The sequence below is a fragment of the Diabrotica undecimpunctata genome, chromosome 3 (genome assembly GCF_040954645.1).
Source record: "Diabrotica undecimpunctata isolate CICGRU chromosome 3, icDiaUnde3, whole genome shotgun sequence".
NCBI lineage: Eukaryota > Metazoa > Arthropoda > Insecta > Coleoptera > Chrysomelidae > Diabrotica > Diabrotica undecimpunctata.
Window position 1 is genome coordinate 18,043,450 of NC_092805.1, and position 17,471 is coordinate 18,060,920.

At 33.4% G+C, this 17,471-nt stretch overlaps 2 protein-coding genes across 3 annotated transcripts in view; one reads left to right on the forward strand and one right to left on the reverse strand.

The window, feature by feature from the left end:
* The window catches only part of LOC140435499 (cilia- and flagella-associated protein 251-like), a 38,682-nt gene extending 27,244 nt beyond the window's left edge, over positions 1-11,438 (forward strand). The window contains exons 17-20 of one of the 2 annotated variants that reach the window (XM_072524234.1): positions 5,077-5,308; positions 7,458-7,695; positions 11,045-11,136; positions 11,294-11,438. In XM_072524234.1, coding sequence (XP_072380335.1) covers positions 5,077-5,308; positions 7,458-7,695; positions 11,045-11,136; positions 11,294-11,434 — 703 coding nt within the window. In that variant the 3' untranslated portion in view covers positions 11,435-11,438. The remainder of the gene's footprint in view (positions 1-5,076; positions 5,309-7,457; positions 7,696-11,044; positions 11,137-11,293) is intronic. The other variant, XR_011950167.1, reaches the window with a different exon arrangement.
* A 4,267-nt stretch (positions 11,439-15,705) lies between these two features.
* Arl6IP1 (ADP-ribosylation factor-like 6 interacting protein 1) lies at positions 15,706-17,394 on the reverse strand. Its single transcript, XM_072525374.1, has 5 exons — positions 17,093-17,394; positions 16,879-17,034; positions 16,712-16,826; positions 16,233-16,489; positions 15,706-16,130 (listed from the first exon to the last, which is right to left on the reverse strand). Exons 1-5 carry the CDS (start codon positions 17,102-17,104, stop codon positions 15,912-15,914), a joined length of 759 nt encoding a protein of 252 aa, XP_072381475.1. The 5' UTR covers positions 17,105-17,394; the 3' UTR covers positions 15,706-15,911.
* Between the last annotated feature and the right edge of the window lie 77 nt (positions 17,395-17,471).

The window sequence follows — 17,471 nt, forward strand, 5'->3', positions numbered from 1 at the left end:
TAATATGCATAAAAAGATCACAGTTTACTTATACTTAACTCTTTCAGTCCCAGAAGTACTTAGAAGTACCAGTAACCGGAACCATTCTTATATCAGAGTGGAAAAAATATTAAGTCATATTATAGTAACTATATATTTCAATTATTTATCTCATGATATTCTATGAAACAGTTCTTAAATTGATGTATGCATAGAAAAACTTCACATAAAGAGCAAATTGACATCGGTTTAGACAGTATTTTGTTCATACTACAAACACATCTTCCCCTTCGATCAACAAATTTTAGCCAGTGATTTTCTCTATTCGAGAATCTTATTTCCGAAGAAACACTACAATTATGCCGTTTTTTTTCCTCTTGGAGTCTTGTTTGTTCGGTGGGGGAAAGCACAGAAGTACTAGGAAGATCTCTACGAAAATCCAACAATTTTTTTGGAGATGGCTCTAATATTTTTCCCTATAAGGAAATTGTTTACAAAGTTTATTTCTAAACATGCCTAAAAAAGTCGATACCATCATTTTTATTAGATCTTCTGTCCAAATCATAACATTGCCTTAGTTTGTCGTGATGGTCTACACCGTCCATAAATTCGTTATAATCTTTTATTATTTGGGGTGCTGTGATGTTGATATTTTTGCCATCACGTTGTTTTCGTTTCAATGTGGTTGATTCACTCCTGTGAAAGTTTTAAGCAGTGGTGACTATGCAATTATCCTTCCACTTAAAAAAGGTAATCCCTGTATTAGAAATACGGTAGTCAAAGTCACCTCTACCAAGTTTTTTATCTTCTAACAGGTTTTTAGGAAGATCCTTTCTATTAGCTCGGATAGTACCACAGGTTAAAGTAGTTTCAGCTTTCAGTTTCTCCAGTAGTTTTATAAGTGGTGTAAAAGTTATAAAAAAAAATATATTTTTTCCCCAGTCCGCTTTTCTCTAAAAGATAAATAACTCGTTCACCTAAATTATATTTGGAGTATTTTTCTTGAATTTTTTCGTTGTTGCCTTGATATACCTACTTAAAATTTTTTAACAAAGCCATTCATGTCAGAGTAACTCCAGAGCTTATACCCTCTTTTTATCGGTTTCATCGGATTATATTGTTTAATAGGTGATCGGCCTTTAAATTTTATAATTTACTCGTCGACACACATTTTCTGTCCACCACAATAATTACCAAATTGAGAATTTAGACAATCCAGCAAAGGTTTAATTTTATATAACCGATCGGTACTATTTTTTGGCATTAGCGAGTTGTCCTTTACATGCAAAAATCTTAAAATGGTCTGAAACCTATTCCTTGGCATAGTTTCTGCAACAAATGAAACAGATAGATCTTCTTAACTTTACCAATAATTTCGGACTCCATTAGAAGAGTTCTTCCTTGGACATATTCAGTTGTTTTCCCTTTTGTGTGGCATAAATGTTGCTCTGATAAGTTATATCTTCTATGCTTTTATCTAAAAGATTAACAAAAATATCTAAAGCGGTCTCACATTCTCTAAAATGAACTTCTTCCCAAATATAAGTAGCTTCTATATATTAAGGAATTTCTGTGGTTTTTTTCCAATTTACACCATTTTCTTTCTGGACATTCAGGTTTCATGTAGTTATCAGGCTCTTGATCTTGATGTTCATTGGGTTCCTGAATTTGTCGTTCGTTAGATTGGTCATTAAAAACTAATTTAGGGTCTCCATTATTTGCCTCTTTTTCTTTTCAGCAGTAGAAATATCCAGCTCATCATCAACATCTGATTCAACTTTAGTATCTTCTGCATTATCTAATAGAGGCAAAAAATCATCAAAATCATTATTTTCTTTAAGTTCTAACAATTTGGCATCAGTCAAACCCTTTTTTTTCGCCACTCTGGACAATGTCTGAAATGAAAAAAATATATTACAATTATGCCCAACTGTACTCTCAAGTACCAATGAAACAAATGTCATTTTTAGCGACTAAACATTCAAAACCATTTAAAAACATTAATTAGCCTTCCGCAGATAACATAAAAAATTTTAAAATTTTTGATAACGTCGGTCTAACAAACCGACTTTTTCTAAAATAAAAAAAAAATAGAAATTTTTGATAAATATTTGTAATAATATAACTGTGTATATTATTCTCTATACAAATATATGAAATTTATAATTTTTTTGTTGTTTTAATAATTTTAAGGGGGTATTAAAAAAAAGTGCCATTTTTATGAACAGGCTTTTAATAAAATCAAAATAATTATAACAAAAAAAAAAATAAATTCTGGTTCCACTAAAACATAAATCAGTTACTTGTATGTTAATAAACAGGGAAAATAAAATTTTACTCTCAAAATTTACACAGATTACTGAAACTATTCCAAATTTTGGGCACCATAATTTTCAAAACAATGCCTACATAATCCCATCAGATGTTCTAGACACAAATAGTTTTTACAGTTTGCACAAGAATATCTCGTTCTTCGACTTTTTGTAGTGCTGCAGTACGTACATAGTCCATGAGTTTGATTCTGGGGAGCAATATTCTCAGTTTCTATACCACATATTTCAGAAAGACGTAAACGGATTATCCTGGGAATGTTTTGTTGTTGTGTTCGTCAACGAATATGTGGGCTAAGTAACTGAAATCCTAAATTTTCTAAGAATTTTCTTTTATCGATTTTTGTTTGGGTATTCGAGGTGTAAATGATGTAACTATTTATTCCAGCAACGTTCATGGCACTATAAAAAATGACCATTGGCCAACGACGAATTGCACGAGCGCAATTGTAGGCTTCGCACATTTTGTCAACAACGTCGACACCGTCTTTTGTTTTGTTGTAGTCCATGATTATTTCCGGTTTGCCAGTTTCCTCGTCAACAGCATCATCGTATTGCATAGTCGATACTAACAGGATATTTCTTTTTCGTTTTGGAGAATACGAAACGAGCGTACATTTATCTCTAAAAGCAAACATAATGGATTTTTCTGGTCTTGCTATTAACATTTGAGGAGGTATCTCACGTTTATTTTAATGTCCCAACTGTAGTAAGACGGTGTTGCCTTAGTATCTCCGTCAGAGGTAAGCTGATAAAAAAGTTGTCAAGCGTGACATTTCTATTTGATCCCAAGATAGGTGAACAAAGACGAGGCACTAATGTTAAATTCGAAGTATCCCATTGCAATGGTCCGGCAGGCTGTTTCCCTATGTACATTTCTAAATTTGCGGTGTAAAACATTTTAGCGTCCACTAAGGCATATATTTTTATTCCGTAGCGATTCGGTTTTTTAGGCATATAAATTTTGATAGGACATTTACCTCGAAATGCTTCCAGTTTTTCGTCAATCGTGGTGAATGCTGACATATTGTAATGTTGGGACAAATTGGATAGAAACTCGTCGTAAATTTCCCTAATTGGAGCTAATTTGTCGACTTGTACTCTTTCTTGCCTGGTAGCTTTATCGTCGAAACGAATGTGTTTCAACAAAAACTGAAATCGTATCCGGGACATAGTAAGTCTGAATATGTCCATAGCCATTCCGTCTGTCCTAAATAAATCTTCAGCGTTTCTCCGGTTATTTTTACTAGCACCAGAAATATATAAAAGTCCCAATACTGCTTTTATTTCTAATAAATCAGTCGGTCTTAAAGAACGATTTTGTGAAACGTCATAGGCTTACATTTCTATAAATTTGTTGGTGTAAGTAACAATTTTTTCCAATATGTTTGGAGAAAAGAAGCATTCCCATATTTCTGAAGCTTTATTTTTATGCCTTATATCTTCCTTAGGTCCAGGTAAATGTGTGAAAATATTTTCAGCGCGTGTTCGAACATTCCGTGCTGATGCAGGATATTTTCGCCACCTGGTAGTTCCATCTTTACCGATAAGGCAGGGTATTCTAAAGGTACAAGGGGTTTCTTCAAGAATAGGTAAGTTTTGTTGATTTTCAAACTCCTCTTCCGAGTCTATATCCTCAATAGTTTCTATAATATGGTCGTCTATCAAACTCACATCATCATCATCTAGTTCTGCCTCTGAATCATTTAAAACTTCCCCATGAAGCCGCAACAACCATTATTGTTCCCTCTCATAATTCATTATAAACGTATGCCTTAAAATATAATATAAATCAGTACCGCAAACAAAAAATGAAACAAATTAGTCTTACCTCAAAATGTAACGGCAACTATAACGTCGGTTTGCTATAAGGTACTGTGAGGTGCAGCTTGAAATAAAAATTAGCAGCACTTAAACCGCGAAAATTTGAATCAGTCGGTGCGAGAGACATAACGTTATCAGCCGAAGGTTAATTAAACAAAAAACTTACTTACCCTGCTACTTTTTATAAACAAAACACTGTAAATGTTATTGCAACAATAAAAAATACACTTTGAAGGAAGCACTTATAGACAGCCCTGACTATCATAACAATAATACAAACAACTGAAGAATTCGCATTGCACATCGTATGACAGTAACTACGACCAATGAAATCGCATTGTTCAAGGCAAGACCTTGATGTACCGCTGGTAAATAATCGTTTAAAGTTTAAATTTAGTCAGAGTAGATTTAATGTAAAATAAATGAAGTGGTACTTACGTGTACCAGTGGGACTTAAAGATCGACAAATTATAATTTCGTCTGGGATTGAAAGGGTTAAAAGAAAAGACAGCTTAGAGGTTTGTAGACAACAAGAAACTTATTGTAGACAAAGAACAGTTACATATATAGGAAATTTACATCAAAAATGAAAAACCAAACAAAATGAAACCAAAGATATTGAAAAGTGAGGCAATAAAAGCTCTAGAACAAACAAAGGATGGGAAAGTTTCAGGATTTGATGAAATACCAATTGAACTTTTGAAAGTTTTCAACGGGAATATCCTGAATATTAATTTAGAACTATTTACTAAGATATACGATACCGGTCAAATTCCAACGGACTGGTTGGAAGTCTAAGTTTGTAACACTTCCAAAGAAATTCTAAGACGTGCAGCGAATATTGCCTTATAAGTTTAATGAGCCACACCCTTGTATATATAGTTTTCATATAACATACCGATATAGATATTTACATACTCAATTTAAATATTTTATTCTTTAGTGCTGTCGAAACTATGAAACATCTCGGGGGAAAAGAACTAGAACCATTCTATTGTCTTATAGAAGGAGGCTACCACGGGTGGTTGTTTCACGAAATAAAAGACCTGTTTTATTATATGCAAATTTTGCAACAAGAAAATATTGATTTGCCTCGGAGAGTAACGGACAGTATCCTGATTACTGAAATACCAGATCTGTTTAGAACTATTGGATATTATCCATCAGATTTTGAGGTAATAATACATAACTGTCTATTCATATCTAGCTGCTATATTATAGTGAAGTTACATGATTATTTTAAAGTTTATTTTAATTATAAAGAAATTGAATTATCTGTGATATTAACACACAAATTAATTTTAAACAATAAGTGAAAATGAAAACTGGTCTTCGTTTTTATATGCCCTCTCCTCATCGGAGGTTGGCGACCACCATCCACTGGAATTCTTCTCTATCGTATAATCGTGCCGACATTTCTGATGCCGGGTCGTTGGCGTAAGTTTCTCAGCCAAGAGAACTTCTTTTGTCCGATGCCTCCTCTTCTTTCGATCTTTTCTCAACGATCAACTGCAGAAAACCATACTTCTAAAGATATTGCCAAAATAAGCTACTTTTCTTCGCTAACCTGTTCGTTATCTTTATGCATTTGTTCCAAAACTTGATCATTTGATACTCTCTCAATCCATGGTATTTTTAATCACTGCCAGTACAACCATATCTCAAAAGAATCCAGAAGTGACATGGTTCTTGCCTTTAACATCGATCCCTCGAGCCCGTACGTTAGTGTAGACAGTACGTAGCATGTAATGGCACGCCTTGGAGTAGATTCATGTCTTTGTTACAGAATATCTAGTGCTTTCATTTTATCGAACGCACTCCTGGCCATTTCAATTTTAATTTTGACATCATCATCAAGATTCCATTTACGTTTTAGCCAGAATCCCAAGTACTTAAATCTCTTTAGTGTTTATATGTCCTGATTTACTATGAGTATTTTACGTGTGAGCGACGACCATGAATGTTCTTTTCTTTATATTTATTTTAAGACAATAGTTTTGACTTATGTTATTGACTTTACTAGTTCCTAATATATTAGGAACTGTAACCATTTCTCATCATTGGTAAAGAGAATTGTGTCGTCAGCTTATCGGATGAAAACTGGTGCATATTAAAAAAGAAGGTTAAACCATCATTTAAAATTCCAAGGGAGCAGCTTGGTGAGAAAAACTTTCAGAGAAACGAGATCTTCAAAAGAATATGGACGATTTCGAATCAAAAATAAACTATGTTTTTGATCAACTGAAAACAACAAAGGCTCAACCCATAATTTATCTGTATTAAAAGACCGCTTCGAACAGCGAGCTTGAATGCAATCTATGCCAAAACCATCTCACACTGTCCGGTTCTTAAACAATAACTCGATTCAATACCCTCCTAGACAAAAGTATTAAGAGATTAAGACTGGAGTTGATACATGATTAAAGTTTTGGAGGAGATTCAGGTTCTTTTTACTGTTAAGTGCAGATTGCCATCTGCCATGAGTTATGAGGTACTGTACATATTCCTATTTCGTATGGAGGCCCCTAGGGGAACAGGGGCCTCCATACGAAATATAACAAATAACCATTAAAATTGTTTGCTCCCGTGGCTTAATAATATACAGGGCGGGTTGTGAATTCTGTCGTCCTCTTTTAAAAAATCAGTTAATTTTTTTCATAGAAAAAAAATAGAAACTGTAAAATAAAAGTATTTTACAAATTAGACAAATATACAATGAAAATTGCATATTTATTTTTCTCCACACGAGTACTTAATTTGTCATAAAAAAATTGACTATAAATTAAAAGTTAGGCAAAGTGAACCTTAGGTTTAAGAAAATGTAACTTTTTTCGTTGCATAGACATTCGATTATTCCCGTACAACTTTTTTGTCGGAACATAAAATATCTAATTAACCACCTGAGAGTTAAGGGATCATTTCTAATAATGAATGTTACAAGAATCGATAACTTTGTCAATTAATTCTTGTCGTGTATTTATACTTTCTTGAAAAACCATTTCTTTCAATGGACCCCATATAGAATAGTCGCCAGGGTTAAAATCAGGTGATCTAGATGGCCATGCATGAGGCTCCCGCGTCCTATAAACCTATTTATATATGATGCATGTATATATTGACGAACAACAACTGAGAAAGTAGATCGTGCATAAAATACACACCTCGGGCGACTACATTCGCTAGGACATTCGGCAAAACATTTTGTAAGAAATCTAATCAATACATCACTTGTCAACGGTACATTAAAGAACTAGGAACTAATTAGTCGTCTGCCTATTACTATTATTTATTCATTATTAGTTTATTTATATTATTACGTTTTAGCTAGAAAACATGATAATTGACGTAAAGTACAGGAACATGGACGAAACCAACAAAATCAATGAAGATATAAATTTCATAGACTTTGTGAAATTGTACTGTAACTATAAACCTGTATATGGCTACGCAAATGATGACATTGAAGCCGCTTTTAACCTGCTTGTTAGATATCTGAACCCCTATTATGCGAAGGCTCAATCCATTAGTAAGAATGATCTAATTGATCTTCTGACCTCCGGAGGTGAGTGTTCGGGTGTTTTTTTTTTTAACTAAGCGATTGTCAACCTGTGGGAGCACTCTCAAGATAGAGTGATAAACAAAAATGCGGACGAACTATCAAGTAAAAATAAAATTAAAAGAAGTTTACTTTTTTTTAATGGCATAGACATTAGTCATTTAGCCAGTTGCAATAGAAGATTCTCCAATCAGACAAATGCACAACCCTATCCCTAATAGAAAACCAACGGGTAATGAATAGAAGAATATACGACAAGGAAACTTACAGGGTCACTTGCTTCTCGTCTAGGGGCCCATCAAGACATTCTTAGTAGACACACAAAACTGGACCACGGATAAAGTGTTATAACAAAGAAGTATAACGGTGGAGTTCCTACCAGATCATCACTCTGGTGGAACTAGATTCTCTCTATGCTTCATTGTTTCGTTGTTCTTTGCTATTTGTTGATTCTCTTTGTTGTCCTGTTTTAGATGGAGCACCTCTTAAGGACGTAGTTTGTTTTTTTATTGGAGTCGGCATGTGTCGCTGCTTTGTGTTCACTGGTAGTACGCTTCGGTGGCTGTTGTCCTGCGGAGTAGGTGGAATCCGGGGTGGTCAGTGGTGAAAGGGTTGTTGAGCTAAAACGGTCCTTTTCAGAATTTCATTAGTAGAAAATTATACGGTTATAATTATTATGGTAAGTATATAAATGTTATGAATCGCGGAGAGGGCAGTTGTGGCTGTAGCCTCAACAATAGACAGGTATAATTGTACAATGGGATCGGGAAACCACAGAAAACCGATCCCTCCCTGTCGTAGCAAGCCCAAAGTGAGCAATTTAATAATTGCGGCGAAAATAGAGTGGTGTTGCCTCCAGGATATCAATGTATTCGTCAAGGAGTTCATTGCTGGCAAGGGTCAGCAATTTAGTAGGTTAGAATGGTACTTTGCGTTTGGGGTGTCTGTTGAATACATTGTCGAAGGGTGAGCAGGTAGTTTTAATGACATTTTGAGCTGTGAAGTTTTGGCCATTGATGAATTTGATTGTATAACTCCTGCTCAAAGAGGAGAGCCTCTCATTGATGGGCTGGATATTTAACAGTTGATGAATGAGGGCGGAGGGGTAGTCATGCAGTTTGTTGTTTACTCTACACAGGATTCCCCGTTCCAATTCCAGCAGTTGTTGTGTAAAGCGGCGATTGAACATGATATAAAGATTTACTCTATATTCAATCACCGGTCCATCCGAACTTACCACAGAGGGCATTGAGTAAACTGACTCTTCTCCTCACCCTGTTACAGGCTGTAGCCAGATCGGCTCTCCAGTTTAGTGTTTCTGTGGACACCACACCGGGGTACTTAATCTGGTTACGGAGTTGGAGTCGGTAGCCCCAGAGTCTGAGGTCGATTCTTCCGGCTACATAGTGTGTAGTGTATTCGCTGAAATTAAGGTGTCTTAAGAGAATCAATTGAGTGATTCTCTCTTGTGGCATACGCTGTTTTATACGGTTGTCGGCCTTCCATCTCCTCTAGCGCACTAGCGAAGTGAAACTCGGTGGGCGCCTCTAGCGTGTGGTACGAGGCGTGTACGAGGTACGAGGCGTTGACGGGACGTTGCGATGGCTGGCAATGTACATCGTCACAAAAGTGATGAAATACATTATGATGTCAAAAATAAGTGTTCATTCTTAGTAACACCTTTGGGCTTGTCTTGCAGAGCAAAGTCTTTCGAAAAAAGGTGTAGTATAAGAAATTTACACTCTAACCCATCTTTTATTTATCTAAGATCTATGTTTTGTTCTAAAAAATTCAGTTGCTGCTATCGTCAAAAATTCAGTTTCGCAAATATATGATTCAACTCTCAACTTTTTTTATTTAATATCGCATGCATCATCATTAGCGTAGGTATTTAGTGTATTAATGTGACATTTAATATAAATAATGTATATACATAAGTTTATAACATTTGTATCACTATGCGTGTTTTTAAAGTAATTGACAGTCTTTAAGACAAGAAAATATTTTTTGAGTATCTGTATTTTCTTCTAGGTTTATTTTCACACACTGGTTTATTTTTGCGCTGTAATAAATAGTCACGAGTAAGTCTTGTATGGCCAATACGGAGACGAGTAAATATTACTGGTTCTCTCCTTTCTTTTATTTTTGGCTTTCAAAGACGTGGATGCTGACTACGAAGACCAAAGACTTCACACTGCCTTGATGGGGTATTGTTTTAAGTTTGGTGCCAGGTTTGAATTATTTTTTGTTTTAAATAATTTTGTACCAATATGCTACTTTCTTCGGGCACCGGGTTAGTTGATGCATTTTTAGCCAATTTATCTACAACTTCGTTACCTTCAATTCCGTCATGGGAAGGCACCCATAAAAAGTGAACTTGGATGATATTCCATTGAATTAGAGAGTTGAAAATGATAATGTTAATAAGTTTCTGTAGATGTGTCGCTATCTAAATTTCTTTGAAGATCTGGGTTCATTTGTTTTAATATTTTATATCTTATTCGAGTGCATTTGACTTTAATTAAAAGTTTAATAATTGTTCGTAAGTTACAAAGTAGTTGGAGTTTGGGTTATCGAATAGGTAATGTTTTAGTGTAACTTAGAATTTCTTCTACTGTTTTTTTTTGTTTTGATATTTTGATCTGATTTGGTATAGGTCATGGTTACAGAATGGGGAACAAAGAAATCCAAATATTATGTTATGCAGACGATGCTGCATTAATCGCCGAGACAGAAGACGAGCTCAAAAGATTAACACACATTTTCAATACCAACAGCCAACATCGAGCGAGTGTAAACTAAACATAACCACAATCAACCTGGGGTGTCTACTGTTAGCACTCAGACGTGTAACACTAAACTATATTCGTTTTACAAATTCCCATCTGTCAATAAACGCACGTGAAAACCAAACAGGGTCGTACAGAGGGATATTATATGATTTTTAAAAATATTTACTTTTGAAACTATTAATGTAAGAATTTCTTGAAATTTAATGACTGAGCAAAATTTAATGTTCCATTGAAGGAAAATGTGCTAAAATAAAATATTTATTAACTGAGAGATACATAACAAAGTGAACATTTTGAATAAAAAACCAACACGCTACAATTTGAATTTAAACAGACTGGCAAGTTTGGATCTGTAACATGAGAATCCGTCTGGCTTAAGGCAATAAATTTTATTTAATAGCCTCTTGACGAATGAGAGGGCAAATATCAACACGTGCTTATGTTTACAGATGGGAATTTGCTAAATGAATAAACTTTACACCACAATTTCTCCTTAAACTCTTTCCCTTTTTTGATTCTTATATTTTTGTATTACCTAAAAAACCTTATTTTTGTTATTTTAGGAGAACCCTTTACTACTGGCAGTCTTTTGAAATGTTTTAAAACGTTAATGAGAGTGGATAACATTGAAGAAGGGTTTACATTTTTACCAAACGTAAGATTTAATTTTTAAATAAGAATTATAAAACGGCAATTACACTCAAGGTTCCATTTATTTACCAATTGTACAATTATTATTGTACTATATAAAATACATTTTAGTTACTCTCCAAATACAAAATATTTTCTAATAAATTTCTAATATTTTTTAGGATATAAACTTTCAAACATTTTTTGAAGATATTCTTGGTATTGATATGCACCGTGAAGGAATAATGGACATAGAAAGTTCTGACGATGAAGAATCAGCAGTAGCGAAGAATGCTGTTATAACGGTAGCACTAAATGAGTAAAATAATGGACTTAATAAATATTTTATTTTTAATAATTTGCGTTTTAATTATGTATAGTAGCTGAGACAGTACTTTTAGAGAAAATATCATCTTTACCGTAACACTTGTTGCAGCAAAAGTGTTATTACTCGGGAAATATGCAAAATGCATATTAAGTGCATATTTGCGTATTTTAGATAAATTGTATGCATATGCATTTATTAAAAGTGCATATTTTCAAGTATACCACAATATAGACAAATATCAGAACGCAAGTAATGCAATTTAGTAAGATAGGTAAAAATATGGACAGTAAAACGCGATAAGCCGGTTGCCAGCATTAAATAAAATCCTAAATCATTAATCTATATGGTTTTTCGTTACAGTTAGTTCAGTTTGGTGTATTCTTTGGTTCCGTAAAGTTGTGTTTAAGTGTTTATCAAAAGTGTGTGAAAATGCCAAAGCAAAGTTCAAGTAAATCAATTCTTATGAAAAAGTGGATTAATAGTAAAACAGAGTTCAAAATCATTGATGACAACCATGTTGCACTGTTTGTAAAAAGCCGGTAAATATTATGTTTAATTTAATTATTGTTTTAATTTTTAAATATTTTTCTAAAAATATAAGCTAAATATAATTTTACGTTAAAATATAGTTTTAGAATAGGACTGTATTCATTATGAATAACTGAATTTAAAATTATTTTAAGCAAAGGTGTAAACATGGTTTTGACACTGACTTTTTCTTCATAAATTAATACGTTATTTTTTTACATTTAAATTAATTACAGCCGAGACACAATAATTTAAATAAAAAAAATTAATTACATACATTTTTTATATAAAAATGTGACATTTTACTAAAGCCTCTGATATTTTTAAAGATAAATTCTACGATCAAAACTCAAAAAATGGTTTATATAGGCGATACTTCGGGAAACAAGTTTTATAAAATTGTAACACTTAGTGTGCTTGATTAATGTTTTTTGTCCGTTTAAAATTGACTAAGAAAATCGCCCTCTGTCATAATATCCTATATAAAATTTTAATAGAGGTGAAAACCAAAAATTAGGATATTATTTTATATTAATTATTTTAAAGTGGCGAAGTTTGTTGGTTAACTTTTTTATTTCCAATTTTCAGATTGTATGTGAAAAAAAGTTTTAAGTTGTTCAACACTTGGGCACTGCAACGCATAAATCTCGTGCACAAAAGCCTCAAGATTCCGTTCAGCAGCTCATAACTACAAATAAAACGAAAGTTTCTTACCAACAAAATTTTAATAAGGATCTCTGCAGTTTGCTGATTGGTTGCAATATTCCAATTGCAAAATTTATTAATTCATAATTCCAATAATTTTTAAAAAAGTACTGCAATATTGATGTTGTTCCTTCTGCTACGACTCTACGAAAAAAATTTGTAGATTCCAGCATACAATTTACTGTTGAAGCGATTAAAACTGCAATTGGGACTAATCTAAACTTAGACCGACAAAAAAATGTTCCTAATACCGGATATTAGGATAACGGGATAAAATTAGCCATCGAGGTAGGAATCACAAATATATGTGTCTTTTTTTGTCTACATTGGTGCAGTCGGTGTGAGCCAACTTAAAACACTTTGAGCACTGAATCCATTGTTCGCCCGAGAGTCCAGTACAAAACATACATTCTGCTTCCTCTTCCTCAATGTCACACTCCATGTCAGAATCATTATCTAAAATGAATTCTTCATCTTCTTCAGATGAACTAAAAGCTTCCTATTTCTTAGCACTTTTCTTTTTAACCTTGGTTGTCATTGTCTTATTAGCAATAGATTTTCCTTTATTTTTATTTGTTTTCTTAAAAGGCTTATATTTGTCTATTTTTGATTTCGGAATTCCCTTTGAAATACTTTTATTTCACTTCTGTTCTGACAAATTATTTTCTAAGGCATCTTTGTATGGTGCACCCGTAATCAAGGCAGCAGATCCTTTTCTGGCCTTTCTTTCTTTAATACTAGACTTGTGAAATGAAGTGGTGAGTAAAGCGCTAATATCTTGTGGCCGCACTGTTGAATCTCTATTATTAGAAATGTTCTTACATGATAAATCTTCCACACATTTGGTCGTATCAATACTTCTTAGAGGGGTAACATGCTTCGGAGGAGTTACTTGCTTTTCTTGTTCAGCCTCTTGTAGATTTGGAACTGAAACTCGGTCACCTTCCGCTTGATGATGAATGACAAAGTCGTGTTCTCGAAAAATGTGTTTATTAAATGGGCAGATACCGCTCTTTCGAAAACCATTTATAGCGATTTCAGCTGTAGCACATCTTACATAAGCTCTTCCAAGCAATTCGCAAACTTGATGGCAGGTGACTACTCTTCCAGGGTTGTTCCTTAGCCAATTTTCAATTTCCTGCGAGTAGCAGGTTTTAAGAGGCCCCATGAAAGCAAGGTCCAGCGGCTGCATTTTGTGAGTAGAATGCGGCAGCAGACTAAGAATAACCACATGGTTTTAGCGCGTCAAATTTATCGAGTCAATCTTCTGTGTATGGGAGAAGTGAGCATTCAATATTAATATAACTGGATCAGCTTTACTTGGTTTAACGTGGCTAATAAAATGTTGTAACCAATTGGTGAAAATGTGATTCTGAATGATCGAGCAAAAAGACAAAAGAGGGAATGTAAAGGTAGTGGGGGCAAAAATATTGTTAGACAGGAAGTGCCATCTTGAGAGGCCACATTAAACAAGGAAAAAGAGACTCTTTCCTTGTTTAAGAAATCAAATTTAGTTGGGTTATGTTAATGTTGATGTGATTGTTTGTCCCAACTGTCACATGAAAGATTATTAGTATTTTCTATTGAATTTTTTTAACAATTGTTTCACATTTTAGACTATTATTGTTATTATTTAATTAAAACTTTATTCTGTTCTAGTGTTAAAAAAAGTATTTTAAGTGTATCAAGTATTAATATTATGTAATATAACAAATAAATAGATAAATTAGAACCCCTCCACCACTGTATGATTATTGTGAAGTGTCATGAAATTTAAATTTGGCGCATTCGCATTTCCGGATATGTCCGCCATCAGAGGCCACTTTTTTAGTCTCTTTTTCATAACGATTAGATTCCCTCTTTTGTCTTTTTGCTCGATGCTCTGAATCCAGCCAGACACGTCATGGCAGGCAGCTATTGTCCCTGGTGGAGCGCCGTTGAGCAATTCTGCCTTCATATTTTTTCGGGGAAATATAACCATAGGGTGCACAAAACCACCAGCCACATTCATACAGGTAACCACAGTCACTAGTAATCCTCTTTCTGCAGAAGTAACGGCCTCTACCTACTTTTTACCTTTTAAAGTGATTATTTTGGTATGCTTTGATTGTACAGACGTTATACTTGTCTCATCTACATTATAGATTCGACAGGGATTAAATTTCACCTTCTCCATCGCAGGTTCCAAAATTTAAAAAAAAAAAATTTACGTTTTCTTCTGTGAATCTTTTAATTCTGGCAGTTGATAAACCTTGTGGTCTCTTAAACGTTTGCTCAGGATACCTCTTTAAAAATTAACGCAACTATTTGTAACCTCCTTTTTTCTGATTAGTTGAAAACGGATGTTTTAAACTGTTCCGAATAGCTAATTGAAAGGCTAATCTTCGAATATCAGAAGATCGCAATCCGTAAAATCTTCTATCCATTTATAGACAATAATCGACCAAATCCGCTTCAACCACTAACCTGTGTTAATTAGCAACTAAATTATATATAATCAGTTAAAAAAAAAACAGAGCAGCCAACTTTTCTTTACTAAAATTGTATTACTTATGAGTTGTTTTTATGGGTTACACATGTGATATGTATGTTGCATACTACTAAGTAATGCATAAGGAATGTCTAAAAATACAAATGCATTCAAATAACATTGGCTTTGGGGACAGACAGATTCTAGCAGATTTTTTGAAATCAGCTGGGACATATATGTCACCACAGTAATGAAAGGGCTAATAGTACCTTTGTTTGTTTGTTTACTTATTTTTTAAATAAAATATGCTGCTCATTACCTATATGCATGTTTTTTATATCAAATTAAAGCTAATTTTTTTCTTAATATGATGATATAAGTTTGCTTGTGAAGCGTATTTATAATACCTTAGCAGCATATTTTATTTAAAAAATAAATGAATAAAACATACACTAGCCCCCCCTTAACCACCCTAAGTACTTACTACATAATATATAATTTTAAAGTTATCTGTTCAGCAGGGAAAACATGAAAAAGACGATAAAAATAAAAACATGGACTGGTTTTTTATAAAACTAATTTATTAAATATAAAACTAATTACATTTAAGGAATTAAGTGGTAACATCAGTCAGTCTATGTATCACACTGAAAATTTGATAAAAACCTCCATCAACTAACCTAAATACAATACATACATATTTTGAGCAATCTCCCAAACATCAAGTTAAACAGTAAAATATTATCAACTTTCCAACATAGAACCATTGTTACTCAACTTTTCTATGACCAACTTTGGTCTTGGCATTCTCTACCAGGTCAGTAAATATTTTTGATGAAACAGCTGATACTTTGGTCAGGAAACCATTGTTTGCCATTCCGGGAAGTAATAACAAGCATAAGGCGAAAATATATGCCAAGAATAGGTTGCTAATGGTTCCTCCAATCCAAATGAGGATCGACAGTCCGATAATTGTGAGACTGAAATACTAAAAATTTCAATCAATTAGCATATTATTTAAAATAAATATTATATGGGATTAACCACACTTGATTCACTCTTTTATTGTTGTAAACTGTAACAAACTTACCATCTTTGGATTCGTTACCCTCATTCTATAGTAAGAACTAACCAGCAATTCAAATTTCGTTTTATATAGAATGATATTTGTGCAAATCTCCTCGTACTCTTTCTGCTTATAAGTATTCCAAGTTTCTTGCTTATACATTGTAGATACTACTGATGGTAAAACATAATCCCCAACAGTAATCATCAACCCAATTACTGAGATAATGGTCAATAAGTTTGGTTCACATAACCAAAGCAACATAAAAATCGTGGTACAGCCTAAAAATATACATGTATCATCCAAAATTGCATAAAACAATATGAGAATTCATCAGTATCATCAAACACCATTCAATATGTCGGCACACTGATTAGTTATACATATTAAACACTGAGATAAATAAATTTCACAATAAAACTTCACATGAAATATTTATAACTATTTTTCTACTTCAGTGCACAAAAATGACCAGAGGAAATACAAATAATTAATGTAAGTACCTGCTGTTAGAGCTGTTGGATGCCACTGTTTTTCCCATAGTAAAATACTATTTAAGTTAAGAATCAGCTCCCTATATGTCTCGATATTTAATTTGAGCCTTCTGATTTGTGATTCCTAAAAAGAAACATCCAGTAAATTTCGCATATTTATTAAAACAGTTGTATACCATTGTAGGGGCATAGGGAATCTTTATTTGTATAGGATCAGGTAGGGTGTTGGACTCTTCATAAGTTTTGATAAAATTTGTATGAGGAGTTTCCCCCATAATACTACTACCTCTATAATCAAAGTGTCTAGGGGGCGAATGGTGTATTTCTATATCCTACAAATTTTAATAGGGACAATCATAAAAAAATAAGTACAAATTACTACCTACTTACCGTTTCAGACATGTTGTTCGCAACGCAACTCTTGAAATTTCAATTTTTTACTTTTTGGACGTTAAAAATAAAAATTCCAGCCTTTGTTTTGGTTACCCTCACAGCAGTGCCACTTTGGCGGGAATTTCCGTTCCAATGCAGAAAGTCTACCTGATAAAAAATATTTTACTCCAATTTATCGACGCCTAGAGAAATTTTAGCACATACTACTTTAAAAAAAAGCAAACGCCTTACAATAGTAATACGTGTTATCAAATGATTAAAAATACATGTAATTATTCAAAAAACGCAAAATAAATAATTAAAAATGTTGTGTTATTTGGCAACGTAGCAATAGTTTATTACCATCTAATTTAGGCAATTTCTCGAAATTACATCA